Raw genomic sequence first — 19,546 nt, forward strand, 5'->3', positions numbered from 1 at the left:
TAGGTAACTTAAATAAGGCAATACCTCAAAATAAATGGAAACAGACTTATAAAATTAAAGTTTTATTACAATACTTTCATGAAAATCCTTTTTTGAACTGAAATGAACTCACCTACACACACTAAACTCGATTCTTCCTTGTGAGGCTCCTTTTGGTGCATTTATGCTTGTGAGTAGCATCTGGAATGTCTCTCTGAAGCATCCAACAGTAGTCTGCCATCATTGTAATGCTCCATTTTCCCTGGTATCTCCTTTCCATCTCTTTAATGTCTTGGTGGAATTGTTCACCTTGTTCCTCACTCACAGTTTCCAAATTTTCAGGAAACTAGTCAAGGTGGGACTCGAGGAAATGCACTTGCAAACTTATCAGGCAACCTAAAGCTTGAAATGCTTTCAGCATTCTTCTGACAATCTTTTTGTAGTGAGGATCTTTGTTATTGGCTAAAAATTTCTGTACGACTTCCTTAAATTCAATCCACCCTTATTTTTGAGGATCCGTCATGGTATTGACAAAGTCTAAGCCTTCTAATGTCTGGTCCGACGAACACATCTTCCTTCAATTTTGCCTCCGACAGGCATGGAAACTTGGTGACCAAGTTTTTAAAGCATTCTCTATCTCTTTGAAGTGATTTTACGAATTGCTTCATCAATCCCAATTTTATGTGGAGAAGTGGTAGAAGAACTTTATGGGAAGGTACCAAATGTCTCGGAGGACATTTTTTTCACCGACTGTTAGCACTCTTGGCTGCCAACTCTTCTTGGTCCAGTGATTTTGTCGGTCTCGACTGTCCCATAGACACAGAAAACAAGGGTATTTGGTATACCCAGCTTGTTACCTGAGCAGCATGCACAAGACCTTCAAGTCCCCACACACTTGCCAACCATGGTCTTCATATTTAAGTTTACAAAGAACCAATTCCAAGTTCTTGTAGGTTTCCTTCAAATGTACAGGTATGGAAGCGTAAAAACCGTTGTGGAGTAAAACTGCTTTGAGACTTCTTTTTGAAGAATCTATAAAAAGACGCCATTGCTCTGAATCATATTGGATTTTAAATTGACCCATCAGACCTTCAACATCGGTGCAATAAACCAACTTGTCTTCCTGGGCAAAGTAAGGAACAAACTCCTTTTCACGATGTCTGACTAATGAAGATGACACTCCTGGCAACAATAAATTCCTGCTTTTCAGCCTTGATCTGAGTAAATCAGCGGCATCTTTGGGAAGATTCAAGTCTCTTACCAAATCATTTCCTCCTGAGAAAACAAATTTTGATCTTGTATCATCTTCAAAGTCAGAACTTGATTCGTCATCTGGTTCAGTATGACTTCACCTTCATGGGAGCTAGGTATCTCTTCCAAGGTAGCAGGGGACTTGGGTACTGGTATATCTGTGCTATGGGGGATGGGACAAATTGCTGAGTGAAGATTGGGGTATGAAATGGAATGCTTCCATTTGGAATTAAACCCTTTCACATCGCATGAACAAAAGTAACAGTCATCACTATGGTTATTTTGCTTTTGCCCTACCATAGGAATCCCATAACGGAAGTATTTTTTCGTACCCTTGAGCCAGTTTTGGAGGTCCTCAACACACAGTTTGCACACATTATTATGCTATCTGCCCTGTGTCTCCCTCCCACTGGATTCTTCAGGAAAGATTAACCCCTTCTACCATTAGAAGCACAGACTTAAAACTTGCTTAGCTTATGCATATATTGCTGACCATCAGATTTACAGTGCTATATTTTTTTTACATAACTCGGACAAACCCTTTCAGGTTTTTTGGCATTTTATATCTTAAATATACTTATGTGAATTAATTAATATTAATTTGGACTTTAAATTTGGTTAAAAACCCATAATATAAAAAAATACCAAAAATTAAAAAAATGATAAATTTGAAGACAATTTTGCATGTCGTGGCAAATCATAATGTCTAGGAGTTTTTTCAATATTTTATTTGTTTTCAGCACACCAAAATACATGGAAATTGGATGAAAATAATCAAACAGCTTTTTAGTCGCAGACCTGTGAACAGTTTTATTGGGGGAGGAGGGCGTCGACTACAAAAATGTTGCAAACCTAGAAACCACATACAGGAACAGAATGGTTTTTACAAACTACTGTATTCAGTGGGCTATGTACTAGAAAAAGAAAGATTCCTCTCATCCTTCGTCTCCAGAAAGAAAGAGAAACAGTTTAGAATGAAGAAAACTCACTCGCTGGACATTTGCTCCATAGAACATGTCATTGCAGATCTGAGTTTTTCCAGCATGTCTCTCGTTTACAGTGAAAAAAATCGAGAAAGTTATCTGGAATCTTGGAATTTGAATATGCCCCAATCTTTTAGAAAATTCTGTGCAACTCACCAAAATTCATATTGTTTACATGTATTCATCTGGATGATCTCATTAGATTTTCTTATATGGAAAGAATAGTGAATATTGTCACTTTGATGCCTATAGGAATAGAGTTTTGTAATTTTACCAAGAGCACACATACCCTTGAAATATGTTCTGCTACAGGGAATTACTGTCAACATGAGAGAAACTATTCCTCTTGTGTACATCTGGTGATGAATGCCTTAATATCCAGGAGGCCAATCCCTTGATGGCAAGAAAAGAGTTGCAGCTCTGGATTCAATGCCATGAGTTTGGTTCTATCTCAGGCCATTCCACAGAGGAGCCTACCTCACAAGATGTCAAGTAAAGGAGATCAATTGTTGCATTAATGGCTAATACCAGCCAATCTGGCCAAAAAGCTAGTCAAACATGAAGCAGGAATTATAATCTCATCAAACTGTCATTATCAACAGGTAAAGTTGAGGATAATATTACTGGCTGTGAAAAGTTTTATATCAAGTTAGTTGTAGCAAATATTGGTGCAAATACATAATGTAATGAACAGTGTTTGTCTAAACAATCTGGGTGGAACCAGATCAAGGAATCTTAAAAAAAAGTCAAAGAATCGATAAGTGAATGTATGCTTATTCATATCAACAGGGTACATAAAGGTATCACTGACTACCAGTTAATAGCAAAATATTTCAGGACAAATGGGTCCAGTTACAGATTTTAGAAGACTGTAAGAAGGTGGAGATTTCCCTTTCATCAACCTATCTGCAAAGGCAGGTAACCACCAATAAAGATGATTCTTTTCAAGACCACAGAACAAAGGCAAATGATGCCCTGGCAGCATCATAACTGGCTCTATATATTCCCTTTGATGCCAGTGCTATCCAAACAGTAACAAAGATGTTCAAGCTATGGGTGATTTTAGTCACTCCATTCTGCCCTAACACCCCATTGCTCTTTGTCCTGATAAATATGGTGAAGACCTCCTGTAGAATACTGAAATAGCAAACATAATTTCTTAAGGTCCAGTTTTTCACTGGAGTCAGATAAGATTGCAAGTTCACATGTTCCAGTCTAGAGCTTGAACAATAATTTTTTGAGTTGTGACTCTAAATTATAACTTTGAAACTGAATAGGAACATCTGTGCCTAGCAGTGAAAACTTTCTGGTATTTTGGAGACCAAATATTGATTTATCATATGATTTGATATGCTTTTGAATATGTGAAAAATAAAGATAATTGTGGCACCAGCATCAAGGGATCTACAACTATTGAGAATCTTTTCGGTGGGCCTGGATAGAATTCTATCAACCAATAGATTACATAGATAGCAGTTTGGGACTCAGTTCTCCTTAGTAGATAAGGGGCATCTTTATCTGACCACTCAGGTGTGCTTCTTCCTCAAAGTCACAGGCTCATCTCACTCCAATCTATTTGACTTGACACTGAATCATCAAGCTCTAATGCCTGATTACTTTGAATCACATTAGGCCAGCGGTCCCCAACCTTTCTGGTTCTGCAGACTGCCGTTTCGGGCCGAAGAACTCTGCATTAGGAAATTCCTCATTAACATGTTGTGCCTATTCGATAGGACTAGCTTGGCTAGAAGGGGTCATGAATGAAAGGTCTTTTTGATTTTAAACCTGTATATTTCGTTATGACATAATGGTGCTAAGACCATACCCTGCTTTATGCCCACGATCACACCAAATTCTACCAAGCACAAAATCATGCTATCACAAGTAATCTAGTCTCATGCGATGCAGAACTTTAAAGGGGATAACCAGCAGTTTGAATTGCATCTAGAAATATATTAGAAGCTTCACTGCAATGGTATTATACAAGGAAATTTTACAGCACCAAAATTGTGTGTGATGCTACGATCTATACCAGTTGAAGCTTCCAGTATTATTCAAGGGCAGATCCTTGTAGAGCATGCTTTAAACATTCATCTGGGAAGTGGCAAAGGAATGAGTGACAATGGAGCAGATATCTAATAACAATAGATTAGTCATACTTTTTTTTATTTTGATGCCAAAATTCAGCTACTCTAATATACATTGATGTAGCAATATTATTATATAATCAGGCCACTCACACATTGAAATTACTTGGACAAAAGTGCCTGTTCTACAGCGGGTTCTTTTCAAAATAGGAACAATATGCAGCCCTGATCTGGCAAGCTCTCTTAGTAAGTCCAGCTTCTGACAGTGGCACCCTTGGCCTGGCTGAAGCATTCTGGGTATCAGCAGCTGTAGGACTCTCTAATGGTTCTAGCAGCTCATCTCCTTTGATCTCACAAATATTGTGTAAGATGCAGCATGTAGATATGACTACAGGAATGAGCTTCTCTCTCACATCCAGTCTCATTTGCAAACATCTCCAGCGAGCTCTCAAGACCCCAAAAGCTCTCTCCACACACATTCGGCATTTGGCAAGCCTATCGTTGAACTTTTCTTGGGCCTCAGTTTTTGGTGCTGGATATGGTTTCATTAGCCAAGGGCGAAGTGGGTAGGCATGATCTCCAATGACAACAGGAGACATTGATACTCCTTCTAGTACTGTTGGAGTTTGTGGGCCAAATGTGCCTTCATCCATGCTGTTGAAAAAAGGAGAGTTATGCAAGATGCGGGAATCATGGGATCTCTCTGGAAACCCAACATAAATATCAGTGAAGCGAGATTTACTATCTACTAGAGCCTGCAACACCATTGAATAGAAGCCTTTACAATTAATGTAGGAGTCAGCAGAGAAGGGAGGGCAGAGGATGGAGATATGGATTGCATCAACTGCACCAAGGCAGTTGGGAAAGCCCATATCCTTGAAGCCTTCCATAATACCTTGTGGATCGCCCAAGAAAATTGTTTGGGCCAGGAGCCTACTATTTATTTCCTCACAGACCTCTTCAAAGATTGAACAGGCCGATGAAATTCCCACTCCAAAGAGCTCTGAGACAGTCTTGTAACTGTCGTGATGCGCAAGTTTCCAAATGGTCATGGCCACTCTTTTCTCCACAGGAATGTGTGACCTCATGCCAGTGTCTCGACGCTGTAAGGCAGGACGCAACTCCTCAGCAATATACATCAATGTGGAGCGTGACATTCTGAATAAAGAAATCCAACACTTGTCATCCTGTTCGGAAGAAATCATTCGCTCCCACCATTCACTACATCTGGGGAGCATCCAGTGTGATCGCTCAGACAGGGCCATCAGCTCATGCTCATAATGCAGTGCGGGTGAAGATGAGTACACCATAGTGACCACAGAAACTATAGCATTGCGATGAAGCCGTAGCAAGGCTCTCTTACGACGGACGCTAGCTGAGAGGATGCGCCTCAGCACTGTAGCCGACTGGCGAAAGCGCCTCCGCTGAAGAATCCTTGCTATGGCGAATATCACAGTACGCCTGTTCAGCATCCATTGTTGCACTAGCAATTGAGAAGTTTGAATACAAGTAGCAAGAAGAGCCAAGCACTCTTGCTCCATTTATCCAGCTGGTTTTATCAGAAACAGCAGGTCCAGGAGGAGATGATGCTGTGACAGAAAACCTTTCCCTCCTGTCAAGGCAGAGATGACATCACCAATCAAGGATCATTCATAAGCAGTCCAATGCACTTCATTTGGATAGGCACTGTTGAATTTAAGGGTAACACATTGTAACTAATTGGCTCTAGTTCACTAAGTCATATTTATAATCCAACTCTGAAAGTCTTTTTTAGAAATACAAAGTAGAAAAGTTCAGCCATTCACCAAGTTCAGCCATTACATGTTCTCCATTTAAAAATATTTCAAACTTTCAGAGAGTCACATATGGCTTTTCCATAAACATTTCTCTCTTTTTTTTTTACAAATATTATTTCAGATGGAAACTCTGTCGAACATACTATATTCTCCACACTAAGCCATGACTGAACTAGCATGGCTGAATCCATGACATCTAACAAACAACTGCAATAATACAGCCTCTACAAGTTCTAGGCCGGCCAAACCCAATAATAAGGGGAAAACACTCTACATAGGTGCAGTCTCTCTCCCTCCCTCCCTCCCTCTCCCTCTCCCCTGCCCTCTCTCTATTGTGTGTTATGGCGAGGTAATGGCATGATAGTGCATCCCATCTGAACTGAGCAATATAAAACACTATATTCTAGAATGGAAGGATAGAAAACAAGGGGACAGATCAGTTTAAATCATGAATACTGTACAGGTAGTCCTTGACTTACAACCACAATTGGGACCAGAATTGTTAAGTGCTTTGCTTAACAGCAGAAAATCTAGTCCCAATTGTGGATGTAAGTCAAGTTAAGTACACTTAACTACCTGTTAAATGAATCATGTCTGATTTTATGATCTTTTTTTTTTTTGCTGAAGTTGTTAAGCAAATCGCTGATTGTTACATGAATCAGATGGTTATAAATGAATCTACTTTTTCCCACATTGACTTCACTTGCTGGAAACTGGCTGGAAAGGTTGCAAATGGTGATCACATGAACCCCCACCCCCACCCCAGACTCTACAACTGTTATAAACACATGCTAGACACTTAAGCACCTGAATTTTGATCATGAGACTATAGGGGAGTTGTAATGGTCATAAGTACAAGAACTGGTTGTAATTCTTATTTTTTTCAGTAACTTTGAACTATCACTAACAAATGGTGTAAGTTGAGGACCACCTGTAAGGAATTTATCATTCTAAGACTAGATGCAATATAATTTTCAAAGGCCTCCTAAAACATAACTATTCTCAGCCCATCTAGCAGGGTGGAAAAGCGATGCCCCACTGCTGCTATATGGCAGCCTTTATAGAAATGCAGCAAATGGGACAAATGCAGCTTTGAACAGAAAAGGCTGTAATCTTGATTTAAATGCTAAGGGCATACTAGGCATTGTTCAATACCTTATTATTTTAATCATGTTTTCCTGGGACAGCTCATTTTTTAATCAATCAGTCCTTGTTCTAAATACAAAGTCCCTCTTTTTAGCTCTTCAAATGCCTAATTTTAGACAAGCATACCTTATCTAAAATTGAGAAACAATAGTGATAATCAAACAAAGGAAGCATAATAATAATGTATACAAAGATATCTTGATTGACAATATGTGAATTTTGATAAAATTCAAGTGATGACTATGGAAAGGACGCAGAAAGACCTTGTAACCAATTGACACACGGTATGTAGTTGAAGAGGCTTTTATGTTATATGTGTTGTGTTTGTGTGAAAATAAAAATTTTATTTAAAAAAATGCCTAATTTAGTTATGTGACTTGTTAGCACATTCCTACCATTGCTGCATATAAATGCACATCATGAATGCTATAAAATCCAGGTTGCATGAACTGAACAGCACATACCTTCTTGCATAGTCCTTTCAAGCGTATAAAAAACAGCTTTATTATTATAGGAATCTTTATGCTTATGCTCTAATTAGTAAAGATACCGAGGCCGAGAACAAGTGGCTTGCAAAAATTTTTTAGTAAATCAATGGCACAGGTAGTCCTTGACTTACAACAGCTCATTTCGCAACTTTGAAGCAACAATGGCACTGAAAAGTGATTTATAACCATTTTTCACACTTGTGATCACTGCAGCATCCCCATGGTCGCATGATCAAAATTCATACACTTGGCAACTGGTTCACATTTATGACAATTGGGGTGTCCCAGATTCACATTGTGACCTTCTGACAAGCAAAGTCAATGGAGAAGCCAGATTCACTTAACAACCGTGTTACTTACTTAACAACTGCAGTGATCCACTTAATAACAGTGGCAAGAAAGGTCGTAACATGGGGGGAAACTCACCTAACAAATGTCTCACTTAGCAACATAAATTTGGGGTTATAAGTTGAGGACTACCTGCAGGAAAAATTGAACCAAGAACCTGCTTTATAGTTTATCTCTTAAGAAACCCCCTACATTGTCTTGTTATATAACTCTTAAAAAAATAACTAAAGAAACTATTAAATTAGGTTGTTAGCTATTTGTTTAGAAAATGAATATTAGCATGTAGCTTGAAAGTTTTATCAACTGTACCACTTATTTAGAGAGTGCTTTTATTAAAGATTTTTTTAAATATAAAAGGCTAACACACTACAAACTAATATAAAATAAAAAAAGAAGAAAGAAATCAAGGAGAAAGTTAAAAGGACAAGGGAAAAAAAAAAGATAAAAAAGAAACTAGTAGCTTCTGCTCTTTACAGAAGTTATAATTAGAAATTTACCTCTCATTCCAGAGTTGCAACATGATTCTCTTTTTGTAATCTATTTTGTCTAACCATCAAAGTCATAAATTTTAAGTTCATTTTTCTATTTCACACCAAAAGCCTAAAAAGGGTTTTCGGTCAGCAATAAACACAGATATTGTCTTTTTTTTCTCATCAAAGAAGTCAATGTAGCCATCTCAGGTGTTCCATCATCTTCCCCAACCATTCCTCCATTGTGGGTAGTATCAATTGTGCCACTTTGTTGCAGATTACATGGGCTTTTCCAACATTGCCCTATAACTGGTGCAGAGGTTTGAAAGCTGCTGAGTCGTCGTTCCCCCCCCCCCCCCCAATAGCCTGTTACTACTCAAAAGTAAATGACATTATTGGAATTATGCTGCCCTGCTCTCTCGTCATGCAACCCATAACAGCTCTGTAATTTAATGGGCTGCCAGAGCCCAAATCCTACCACAGCAGGCTGTTGTTCTTCATTGTCATTGTCCTGGCCTGCTGCTTTGTTTTGTGTGCGCTCACTGTGCTGGCATGTGATGACCATACAGGCTTAGGGAGGGAATTTTGCAATGATGCTGTCATTTGTCTATGCTCGTTAGCACCAAGGTTACACAGAAACAACTATACTGAGATGTAAAAGAGTAAACAGATTGGAGATTGTAGTCATGGCGATACAATATTTTTGGTGCAACATACTTTGTTTTTAGCAACCATTTTTTAAATTATTACATTATAACTGGATTAATAATTAATAATTTTAAACATTCAGTACTTGTTGCATTTTTGCATGTGTATGAATGTAGCCTTCTCTTTAGGATATTTTATGTAATATGGCTGCATTCATTTGAGTTTGAGACCCCTATTCTATTGCTTTCTAATTAGTAAAGGAAGAAAAGGAAACATTTTATTGGGTTTGCAGAAATGCTGTTATATGGATCGGGATTACATATTGCATTTATACAGATAGTTCTCAATTTATAACCATTTATTTAGTGCCCGTTTAAAATTACAATGGCACTGAAAAAAGTGACTTACAATCATTTTTCACACAATCATTGCAGCACCCCCATGGACGCATGATCAAAATTTGGATGCTTGGTAACTAGTTCATATTTATGATAGTTGCAGTGACTCAAGGTCATGTGATCACTTTTTGTGACTTACTGATAAGCAAAATCAGATTGATTAACAACCGTGTTATTCTAGTGATTCGCCTAACTACTGTGTTAAGAAAAATCATAAAACTCTCTTAACTATCTTGCTTAGCAAAACACATTTTGGGTTCAATTGTAGTCATAAGTCAAGGATTACCTAGTATTTTCTAGCATTTTTAATAGTATTTTTTCCCTACATTTTAAACTGTCAAGCCATATTTCTTGTAACCAAGATACAATCACAGCAGTTGTATAAGCTTTTGGGAGCATTATTTATTTTTATCCCACCTTTCTTATCAAGTTTGATTAAAACAAGATGTTATATAAAGTTGAAGCTTGTAAGAAAATTAAAAAATGTTTTGATAATAAAGAGATGAAGTCATCTGTGTTTTGTTTAAATGATCTCTAGAAGCAGTAGATAAATGTTTTAATACCAAAGCTAAATGAAGTATTAAGTGGAAAAGATACATTTCATAAATATATTTGCTTATATTCATGAGCCACAGTTAAATTATTTCCCCCCATATTAATAGAGTAACAGTCAGAGCTACATTGCTGTATCTTGATGAAGTGTACTTTCTCCCCACCACATCTAGATTCTTATCTCAGTCTGAAAATTTGAAGATTGTTCCCTTCAATCTTTTTAGTGTAAATAAAATGTTATTGGTCTTCTAAAGATTTATTGACCAAGTATTTTCTTATATCTATCAATCTTGTATAACTTGCTCGAACCATTCAAAAGGCTATTAAAAACTGAAGTCAGGTATTTCTCTGGAACAAAGAGTGTGAATTTGAATAATTAAATTAATACATGTGTAGAAGTGTGTGTGTATATGCAATTCTCTGTGCCTGGAACGGTGTGAAGAATAGCTGGTGTGAGGAAAACTGCTTCATAATAATCAGGAACATTTATTCTGAGATGGGAAACTAGAATTGGTAGTGAGATATGGCTAACATTCAGCAAAAAATGCAGATATTCCGCTGGGAAATGGTGCATGTGAGAGAAAAGGGAAGAAAGTCATTATTTTGCCCTCACTCCCAAACCCTATTTATATCAGATTTCAGTTCATTAGAACATTCTATTTACATGTCAGTGTGTATTGATAGAAAAAAGGAACAAAAAAGAGCGTCAATAAAGGACATTTGTAGTTCGACATTGAAATGAAAGGTCCTTCGTCCTTCTCCAAGCTTGCTTGTTTTCTTGAAGGCGTTTCTTTACCCTCACTAGGTTAGATCTTATTATTACTTATTAATACCTAGATATTACCTAGTCAGGGTAAGTAAACGTCTGCAAGAAAACAAGCAAGCTCAGAGAAAGACCCCTCAAAAAGGGCATGTCTAAAAATTAGAGGGAAAATAAATAAGTTTTTTTTTCATGACTCATGAAACTCTACAGGATATGCAACCATATTATGGATGCAGAAAAAGCTTGGGTTACAAGTTTGTATTGTTATCTATTTCTTATATGCGAAGCTGGCTACATTAGTGATCTTTTTTTTTCTTATTATATATAAGTTTTTCTCATTGGGGCCCAAAGAAGGGCATGAGACTATTATTTTACGAGTAAGCCTCCGAGGAAGACCTGCTAAGAAATAAATGCCCGACCTAAAGCTCTCCAGTAAATTCATGGGGAATCTGAGCCTTCCCAGCCCTCTTGCCTAACCATATGGCGAGATTTAGGCACGAGCTGTGAAGTCCTGCCGTTGGAGCCGTTCTGTCTCAAAGCCTGCCCCGATACTACCCCGCTCCAACGCCTCTGCCGGCCAAAGTACGCAAACTCTTGAGCTCAACCACGGCGGTCTCCTCGGTCTATGGCAGCTAAACCAAAATCATAAAAAACTTTGTAGTTGTTAGTGCTTAGTAACCGACAACTCTGAACGAAATCCTGCTTTCGAGAAAGAAAACGCTGGCGGGAGAAGAGGGGAAAGAGCAACGGCCTCGTCTTACCTCCCGTCCCCTTTTCATTCTCTCCAAAACCGCAGCTTCACGAAGGCCGCCAGCATCGGAGGACGCTACTGTCCCTTTAAGAGGAAAGCAGCGCCGCCGATTCTTTTTCCTTTGGCGGCGGGACACCATTCGATACTTTCGAGCATGGGCAAAAATGACACCTTCCGGTGTGACGCCGTAGTCATCGTCCGAGTGAAAGTCGCTTTCAAGTGACGCAACCGCGAGGATGTTAGCTAGTACGCAGGCGCATCCTGCGCTTATGATTTTCTCCTTGGAAACGCTGTCCCCTTTCCCAGATACGTGGATGCTCACGCCCCACTCCGGAACAGGTTGTCGGGAGCTCGTATCTTCCGAGAAATGGAGCTCTTCCCCGCCCCCCCCTCCTCAATGGAGCACCGTCTTCCGAGAGCCATTTTGACTGAGGGTTACCGCGCGCATTTGAGGGAATTCAGGCTGCACACGAGGGAGGGAGGGGGAAATACTTTAAATTAACCGTTAGAAGTCGTTCATTTTACTCGTCCATACTCCGCTGTATTATTTTTCTCTAACAAGTAGTCTTTTCCAGTAGCCCTAGCCCTTCCCTCTTAAGCTGGGAAATCAAGGAATTACTTTTTATTCAATGACTTCTCTTGGTTACTTGGGAGAGTCAAGATATTCTCATTTTTAAGCAGAGAGCAAGAGCACGAATTCTTATAAGCATAGTAGTAACAATTTAAAAAAAAAACAAGGCTCCAGTTTACATTTAAATGTTTCAGATCATGTAGTTAATTGGATTAAATTGTATTACTTCATACAATAGTTTCAAGTGGTTGACTTTCAGTGAGAGTCTAAAGACACCAATCTGACCTGCTGCACTACGCTCCTACTTTATTCTGGTAATTCAAGTAAATGAAGGCAAGCAGCAAATTATTGCTTTCATATATCACTGAGATGCAACCTTATATCTTCCCCGCTTAGAACTACTATAGATTCTTTGGTGCTCAGTTGGCACTACAACTTGCTAAACATGTTAGAATCCTAAGGGAAAAGGGTTAGAAATTTCATGACAATTAAGTGGTATTTGTACTGTACCAGTTTGAAGGGCAGCAAAACCAAATTAAGAAATTACACTGGTATTATTTCTTAGCTGACTATATCACATCAAATAAATTTCTCATGATATTCTGTGAGGTTGTAAGAACTCATGGACTTTTTTCATCTCTTTCAAAATATCCTATCTGTGTCCCTTTTAGCACAGCCACTGTTATTCTCACTGCCATTTCCTTGTCCTAGTGGCAGGACGCGAAGGTTCTGTGTTAAAAAGTAAGACATTGCTATGGCAAGAGAAATGAATTTAAATAAATTCTTTTTTTGCCTTTATTTTCAGGGGAATCCAGAGAAATTAAAGACCATGTGAAGAAATTAAAAACCAGAGCATTGAATCAGAGATAGACAGAGATGGTGGGGAATGGGTGAGACTCTCACCCAGGACAATTTAGGCTAAAACAGCAAGGGAAGGGAGGTAGGCAGGTGGCATAGCTTCCCCTTTCAAGATGCCCAGATTCTCCAATCTTCAAGAGGGTTGGGTGGGTTGCTTTGCTTCTCCCCATACACCCCCCATATCTTAGCGGTGCTTCCCCTGGATATTCATGGAATTAACCCTTCCCATCCAAGGTTTCCGAGTAGACCATCACTCTGCTAGGAGCTAGAAGAAAATATAAAAATAGAAAGTATGATGAAAAATGTATCTTTAAAGAGAGATGCTACATGAGTAGCACACAAATTTCCAGCTCAATGCTTTTTGTAAGATATACTCCTCTTCCAAAATAAATAGATGCTTAAAAGATGCCCTCTACATATCTGCTGCAATCTATACAATTATCCCGTAAGAATAGAGTCTTGGGTGCAAAATTAGAATATTATTACTCTGCTGTTGCTCTCACCTGATTGTGAGATCCAGTTTGTTTCTTTTTGTGCTTGTACAAATTTATCTACCATTGGGCAGAAACTTTTTAAACTCCCAGGAACCCCAGCCAGCATAGCTATGGTCATCAGCACATAAAAGGGCATTCAATAGCGGAAGGCTCTTTTTGATAAAAAAATAATATTCCCACAAACCGTGGAGCAGCACAGCCTTTTCCTATGATTCCTCCACCCTCCTTCAATTTACTTTTCACTTGAAAACCTTTACTTCATGTAATGTACCCTCCTACAAACCTTGAGCCACTAGAGGGACTATTCCCTAAATACAATCCTTCATTTCAAACAACTTTAGGAGTATGAAAACACAGCACAGGTCCCATACAATCTCCATTCAAGATTAAAATAGCTACCTATGCAATTGGAGTAGTCATTACTACCGTGTTTTCCCAAAAATAAGAGAGGCTCTTATTTTCTTTTGACCCCCCAGAAAAAGCGCTTGGCCTTATTTTTGGGGAAGTCTTATTATTTTTAGATGCAGGAGGCAATGAGTGTGGTCACCTCATGGCTGCTGCTGTGTTGCAATATTTTTTGGAAGGGCTTATTTTAGTGCATGCGCTCAAAGCCCAATTGGGATTATTCGGGGATGTCTTATTTTCAGGGAAACAGGGTAGCTTAACTGCACCACTATCTCAGAATGTAGATTCATCTAAGAATTCTAAAAGAAAGTTCTTCCATTGCTTACCTTGACTATGTAGCTCCCATATATGGCTCCACTCTGTATCAAGAGAGAAGAAAAAAGATTAGAAGTCAAGCATTACTGTATTTTATTTCTAAAGAATAGCTACTATAAATCCCTCTGATTGTCTTTATTGTCCAACAGGAAGTTTCTAAATTTTAATTAAATTGAAAAAAAGCTGGTCAAGATGTGCAGCAACTACATGTCCATCTCCATGTATTATTTAACAAAACAAAACTCAGAACCCTGACTCGGTTAAAATTAAATGCTAGAACTTATAGTAATACTTAAATAATTGGAAGTAAAATGTGAAGGTTTCTTAATTAAACACAAAAGCTTCTTGCTGACCTCATTGAAATTTAAGAAATACACCTTTTTTCCTTAGCCTTTTAAAGAAAGTAATACAGAGAACGATAGATTCCTTTTGAAATTTGTTAATTCAAAACTGATTCAAAGGGTCAATGTACCCTTACCAAATAAACATAGAAGATGAAGTTTTGGGAATACTGTAAGTTGATTTTTACTTATTACCCTTCAAGTTTTTTGTGGGCAAAAAATGTTATCCATGCCCCCCTTCCACTAATTACAATAGCTGGTTTCTATGCACCTAAAATGTGACTTATGATTGAAAATTGCTCAATGTATTCTGCTGCCAATAGAGTAACAGCCTCAAAACATGCAGACATCCCCTTTCCTGTGCAGTACTGTACTGTTAAGGCTATCTTACCTTCAAAGTGATAATTTCTTGCAGCCTGCCAGTCATTGGCTTCCATGTTTTCCCAACATGCTTCATCAGCATCTGCATTTTCTGTCTCCTGGACTGGTGCCGTTCCACCACCTCCTCCATGCCCGGCTCCTGGCTCATTGATAAAGGAGAGACCCCACTCATTTTGGAAGATGGCTCCCAGGTGCTGCCGCCGACTGCTATCGGTTGGCGGGGGACTGCAGGGGGGTGGCGCCAAGACACAGTTGGGGAGGCTATTAGTGGTGCGGACAGCCGAGGCTGGAACATGGCAGGCTTTGCCTGGTTGATCCAAGTTCTCTTTCAGCTTGCTGGCATAAGAGATCTTGGGAATGATCCTGGCACTGCTGCTATCAACTGGGAAAGCAGGAAGGGGCCGAAAGAGTGACCATGTTTCCTTCTCGGATTCCTCAGTGGTTACACTGGAGGCATTAGCAGGCTTCTCACTGGCTTTGATAGTGCTGACTCGTTCCAATTCAGGAGAAGACAATGGGGAGGGTGAGTCAGAATAGCCACGGCGTCGATGCTGCCATCTCCCATTGGAAAGACCCTCTGGAGCACAGTGGTGGCCATTAGTGCTAGGTCCCCATTCCTTGCGGTCTGAGGGGTTGCCTCGATAAGTTTTGCGGTAGGCAGGACGGAAGGGTCGGCCATGATGGAAATTAGGGGGATAACGGCGGGTATGCTGGGGAGGGTCTCGCTCAGACAGCTGGAGATTGCGGATGTTGAGGCTGTTGGAAGGACTCAGGGGGACACTGGGCTCATCAACTATCTCAGAACTTGCAGTATATCCATTTGATTCCCATGATCCTGAGGAAGGAAAGCAAATTTGAGATCTATTATCACTAACTGCAGAATACAAATACGTTTCACCCCTTTATAATATTTCACTGAAGGTATTTTGAGGGGGAAAACCCCACCTTTTCTACTTTCCCCCTGTAGCCACCTTCCATATAGATTACTGCATTAGCATTAGAAGGTTCAATAGAAGGTGCTAAGTCATTTCATCAATGTATTTGTATAGGGCATTTTGTTCCTAGACTGCAACACCTCTTCAGTTTTATGAATAAACAGGATGCTGAGATTTAACTTCCTATTGCCATTATAATTATTTCTCAAGATGGACTGGGACAATATTCAATGACTAGAGCTCTCATTCATTAAAAAGCTACCCTTGAAGCTGCTAAATCTCCCAAGTAATATTACATTTTTCAAGAAAAATAATAGTGTCGCTGTTGCAAAATAAAGAGAATGAAGAATTTCTGTGCTATGATGTGAATTTCATCAAATATTTAAATCTAAAACAGATTTTACTCAGCATCTGTTTATTTTCCTTGTTTAGCTCTCCATGATAAGAAGCTTCTAACTTAGACAACTTTTTTGGATTAACTTTTTTGGAATGAGCACATTTTTTAGGCTTGATAAAACCATCAAACAGGTTGGAGGGGAAGGAACTGTTTTTTCTTCCTTCACACATGGCACAGAAGCAAGACGGAAAAATAGGAGAAAAGGGGTGATTCTTCTATCAGTTCATTCACAATGCTTTTCCTAATCAGTAGTGGCAACTGATCAAGTTGATGAACACAAGGCTTTCATGTCAAAGCACATGATATAAACTCAAACCTTTCAATCCCCTTCAAAAGATAAAAATTTCTTCACATCACAATCGTGAAACCCTCTCCAACAAATTGAGAAACCACACAATAAAACCAAGTGTCCAAAGGATTCTAAACTTTGTATTCTAAACAAACCAGTTCTCTTCCCGCCCCCAATGTTGGAAGAGAAGGTTGATTTAAATGTTTATATGCCAAATCAGTACATAAACTAAAGTAGCAAACAACTGCACCTTTTTCAATGGACAAAAAAGGACGCATCTAATACACACTGGATTTTTTTGAAATATTTTCATGGCCACTGCAGTAAAGTCATAAGATACACAGATATATAAAAAAGAAAAGAAAAGGGGGAACACTCCTGGTCAGTACAAAAGAATAGAGTGTGATCTTCCTACTAAATGAGGGAAAGGAAACTTTGCTTTATCTGGCATCAAAGAAACCTTTACAGTCAGGTTTTAAGGCAATGACTCAAATAGAAAACACTAATGTATTAAAAAACTCTGGGAGAAAGTAAGTTCTCTCAGCAATAAGAGAAGCCCATGGTTCTGTGGAAATTTAGGGCAATTGATGATTTAGGCTAAGACTAATATTGAATATTAAGAAAAGAAAAGCAAGGTAGCTGACTTGGAAGGATTCCACTCTGAAAGTTTTATTGTTAAGGCAACAACAACTGAAGTAGGAATACTCTCTTATGCTGGGGAAAGCCATTGATCAGAGTAACTCCTTGGGCTTACAGGTTAAGAGGACTCATGCAAAAATTTGGTGATGGGTAGTGAAGCTAAAAAGAAGCTCCTTTGGGAGCATAACTGAGAAACCTTTCAATAGTTTTAATTGCAAAGATCTACATGCCTAAGCACCTGGATTTTTGCAAGCCCCATAACAGACCCAAACAATTTAGAACATAAAATATTGGTCAGTGGCTAAGTTACCTGTTCGGATGCGGTTGTTGAGATTATGGCATTTCTCCTTCTTTCCTCCCATGAGACACAATTCTTCCTCTGGGTTGCGATTCTCATCCATGCCCAGTTCTTCTTTCTGCATGGTCTCTACCTGGGCTTGGATGTAGGTTGAGGAGGCAAAAGATACTGACCACCAGGGACCTGACTGAAGTCCAGCTCCAACCCACGCTACTTTTAAAAGAAAATATAAGCTTCCTGGTGATGACTCTTTCTACACTGTTAAGCCGGTCTCAAACTAACAAGATTGGGAACGATGCCACTTGTTTGAGTGGCTTTTTGAAACTACAAAACTGTAGAAGCTTCTCCAGTGAAATCCCCAGATTTCCTGCCCTGCTCCAAATTTGCGATGCTTCCAGAGAGCAAAATGGGTTATCTGGTATCGGTGCCCACGCTCGTTATTCTTCACTATGCCTTTTGCTTCAACACCCTAAACTTTCTCCTCCCCTAGTAAACGACCTTATACAAACTCGTGTACAAAGCTTACAAAACACCCCTATGGAGCTGGATTCCCTGCTCTCGAGCTCAAAAAACTCAATTCTCCCTTTCCGGCGTTACTCAGCACCAATCCCCGTCCTCCCGGAATCTACCTCCCCGCAACCGTAACAAAAGCAGCAGCGGGCCGCCTGAAAAACGCCTCTTCCCCCTCGGAGGATTTTCCTCGCGCCCCACACCCAATGCGACTTCCACCCTTCCTCTGCCCGGAGCTCTGCTGCCCTCTAGAGCGGCTCCCAAAAGCCCGATCCAAGCCGCCTCCCCGCTTTTTCGGAGGGCGCTGGCGGATTTCCGTTACGGTCCGCCCGCTCTTTCGGGTGTCTCTCGCCCCAGTTCGTCCGCGGGAGGCCCAGCTGAACTCCCCTTCCAAAAAAAGAAAAAAAAGCCCGACCTCCGGCTCCCCCGGAAAAAAAGAGGGGCTCCCTGGAACCTCGACCCCAAAACCCGAAAAGGCTCCCCTCGAAAGACGCCCCAAAGCGAAGCAGCGCCCTCGCTCTGCTCCAAGGCTCCCGCTGCCCCGCCCCGACCTTCAGCACTGGGCCCCGCTGCGCTCTAGGCTCTCCGCTCTCGCCCGCCGCTTCCCTCAGGCCCAGGCGATTCCCCCCAAGCCCGCCCGGCACATTCAGCCAGCCAGCCCCCGCCACGTGACCGGTTTCCCCCTTTGGCCTCCTCGGATCATGTGACCGCCAGCGCAGGGCGGCTTCCGGGGTGGGCTCTCCGAGCACGTGGGCCGGCCTCGTCCCGTGATCCCCTGGTGTCACGTGGCCGCGGGAGGTGGAATTCTCGTGCCGGTTCTGCTGGTGCGCCTTCTTTCAAGCTTGTCAACCTTTCCTGTAGGAAGGTGGTGATCCAGATTCACACGGACCGCGATTAGATTCCTGCCCAGCCTTTTGTTATCTTTGTCCGTAGTTGCTCTCCCTCTGTGGTCAGTGAAGTACAATGGGCTGTCCCAAAGTCACCATGTGAACTTCTCTGGCTGGGGCGGGATTACAATTTGCGTCTTCACATGGTGCATGCATTCTCCTATGAGTAAACATGAACACCTGAGTTCCCACGCCATTTGGCTGCTAATAGTTTCCACCCGTAGTTGATCAACCGCACCAGGTGGAGCAGATCTAACAATCAACATCTGTTGAACACTGGAACTATTGCTATTGTTAGGCTTCAATAATCTGACTTCATTTTTCTCCTCTCTCTCTTATCTTCCAGGGAGTCAGGAAGAGCCTGACCTGGGTCTGTTCTTAATTCTACGGATGTCTGTTCTCAAAACTTTAAAAAGCTGTTATCCTTTTTTTTTTTTTGCTTACATAACAGTTTCTGAATATTTGCTGCTAGGCAAATACCTCTGGCGCTCTATAGCTTGATTTCAGTGGGTTGGCTCTTTCACATACCTGCAGGTGTATTTATTTAGGAAAGACATTCCGAGATT

General features: G+C 40.3%; 2 protein-coding genes across 2 annotated transcripts; both read right to left on the reverse strand.

Moving 5' to 3' along the window:
* Positions 1-1,956: 1,956 nt before the first annotated feature.
* On the reverse strand, positions 1,957-8,707 carry LOC106546561 (uncharacterized). Its single transcript, XM_014063454.2, has 2 exons — positions 8,576-8,707; positions 1,957-5,986 (listed from the first exon to the last, which is right to left on the reverse strand). Exon 2 carries the CDS (start codon positions 5,839-5,841, stop codon positions 4,486-4,488), a length of 1,356 nt encoding a protein of 451 aa, XP_013918929.2. The 5' UTR covers positions 5,842-5,986; positions 8,576-8,707; the 3' UTR covers positions 1,957-4,485.
* Positions 8,708-12,998: 4,291 nt separating this feature from the next.
* On the reverse strand, positions 12,999-18,666 carry LOC106546553 (nuclear FMR1 interacting protein 2-like). Its single transcript, XM_087714014.1, has 4 exons — positions 17,596-18,666; positions 15,036-15,860; positions 14,315-14,347; positions 12,999-13,354 (listed from the first exon to the last, which is right to left on the reverse strand). The coding sequence occupies exons 1-4, from the start codon at positions 17,705-17,707 to the stop codon at positions 13,305-13,307; spliced, it is 1,020 nt and encodes a 339-aa protein (XP_087570140.1). The 5' UTR covers positions 17,708-18,666; the 3' UTR covers positions 12,999-13,304.
* Between the last annotated feature and the right edge of the window lie 880 nt (positions 18,667-19,546).

Source organism: Thamnophis sirtalis, unplaced genomic scaffold, assembly GCF_051295495.1.
Source record: "Thamnophis sirtalis isolate CommonGarterSnake01/CBP01778 unplaced genomic scaffold, rThaSir2_p1.2 scaffold_4, whole genome shotgun sequence".
Taxonomy (NCBI): Eukaryota; Metazoa; Chordata; class Lepidosauria; order Squamata; family Natricidae; genus Thamnophis; species Thamnophis sirtalis.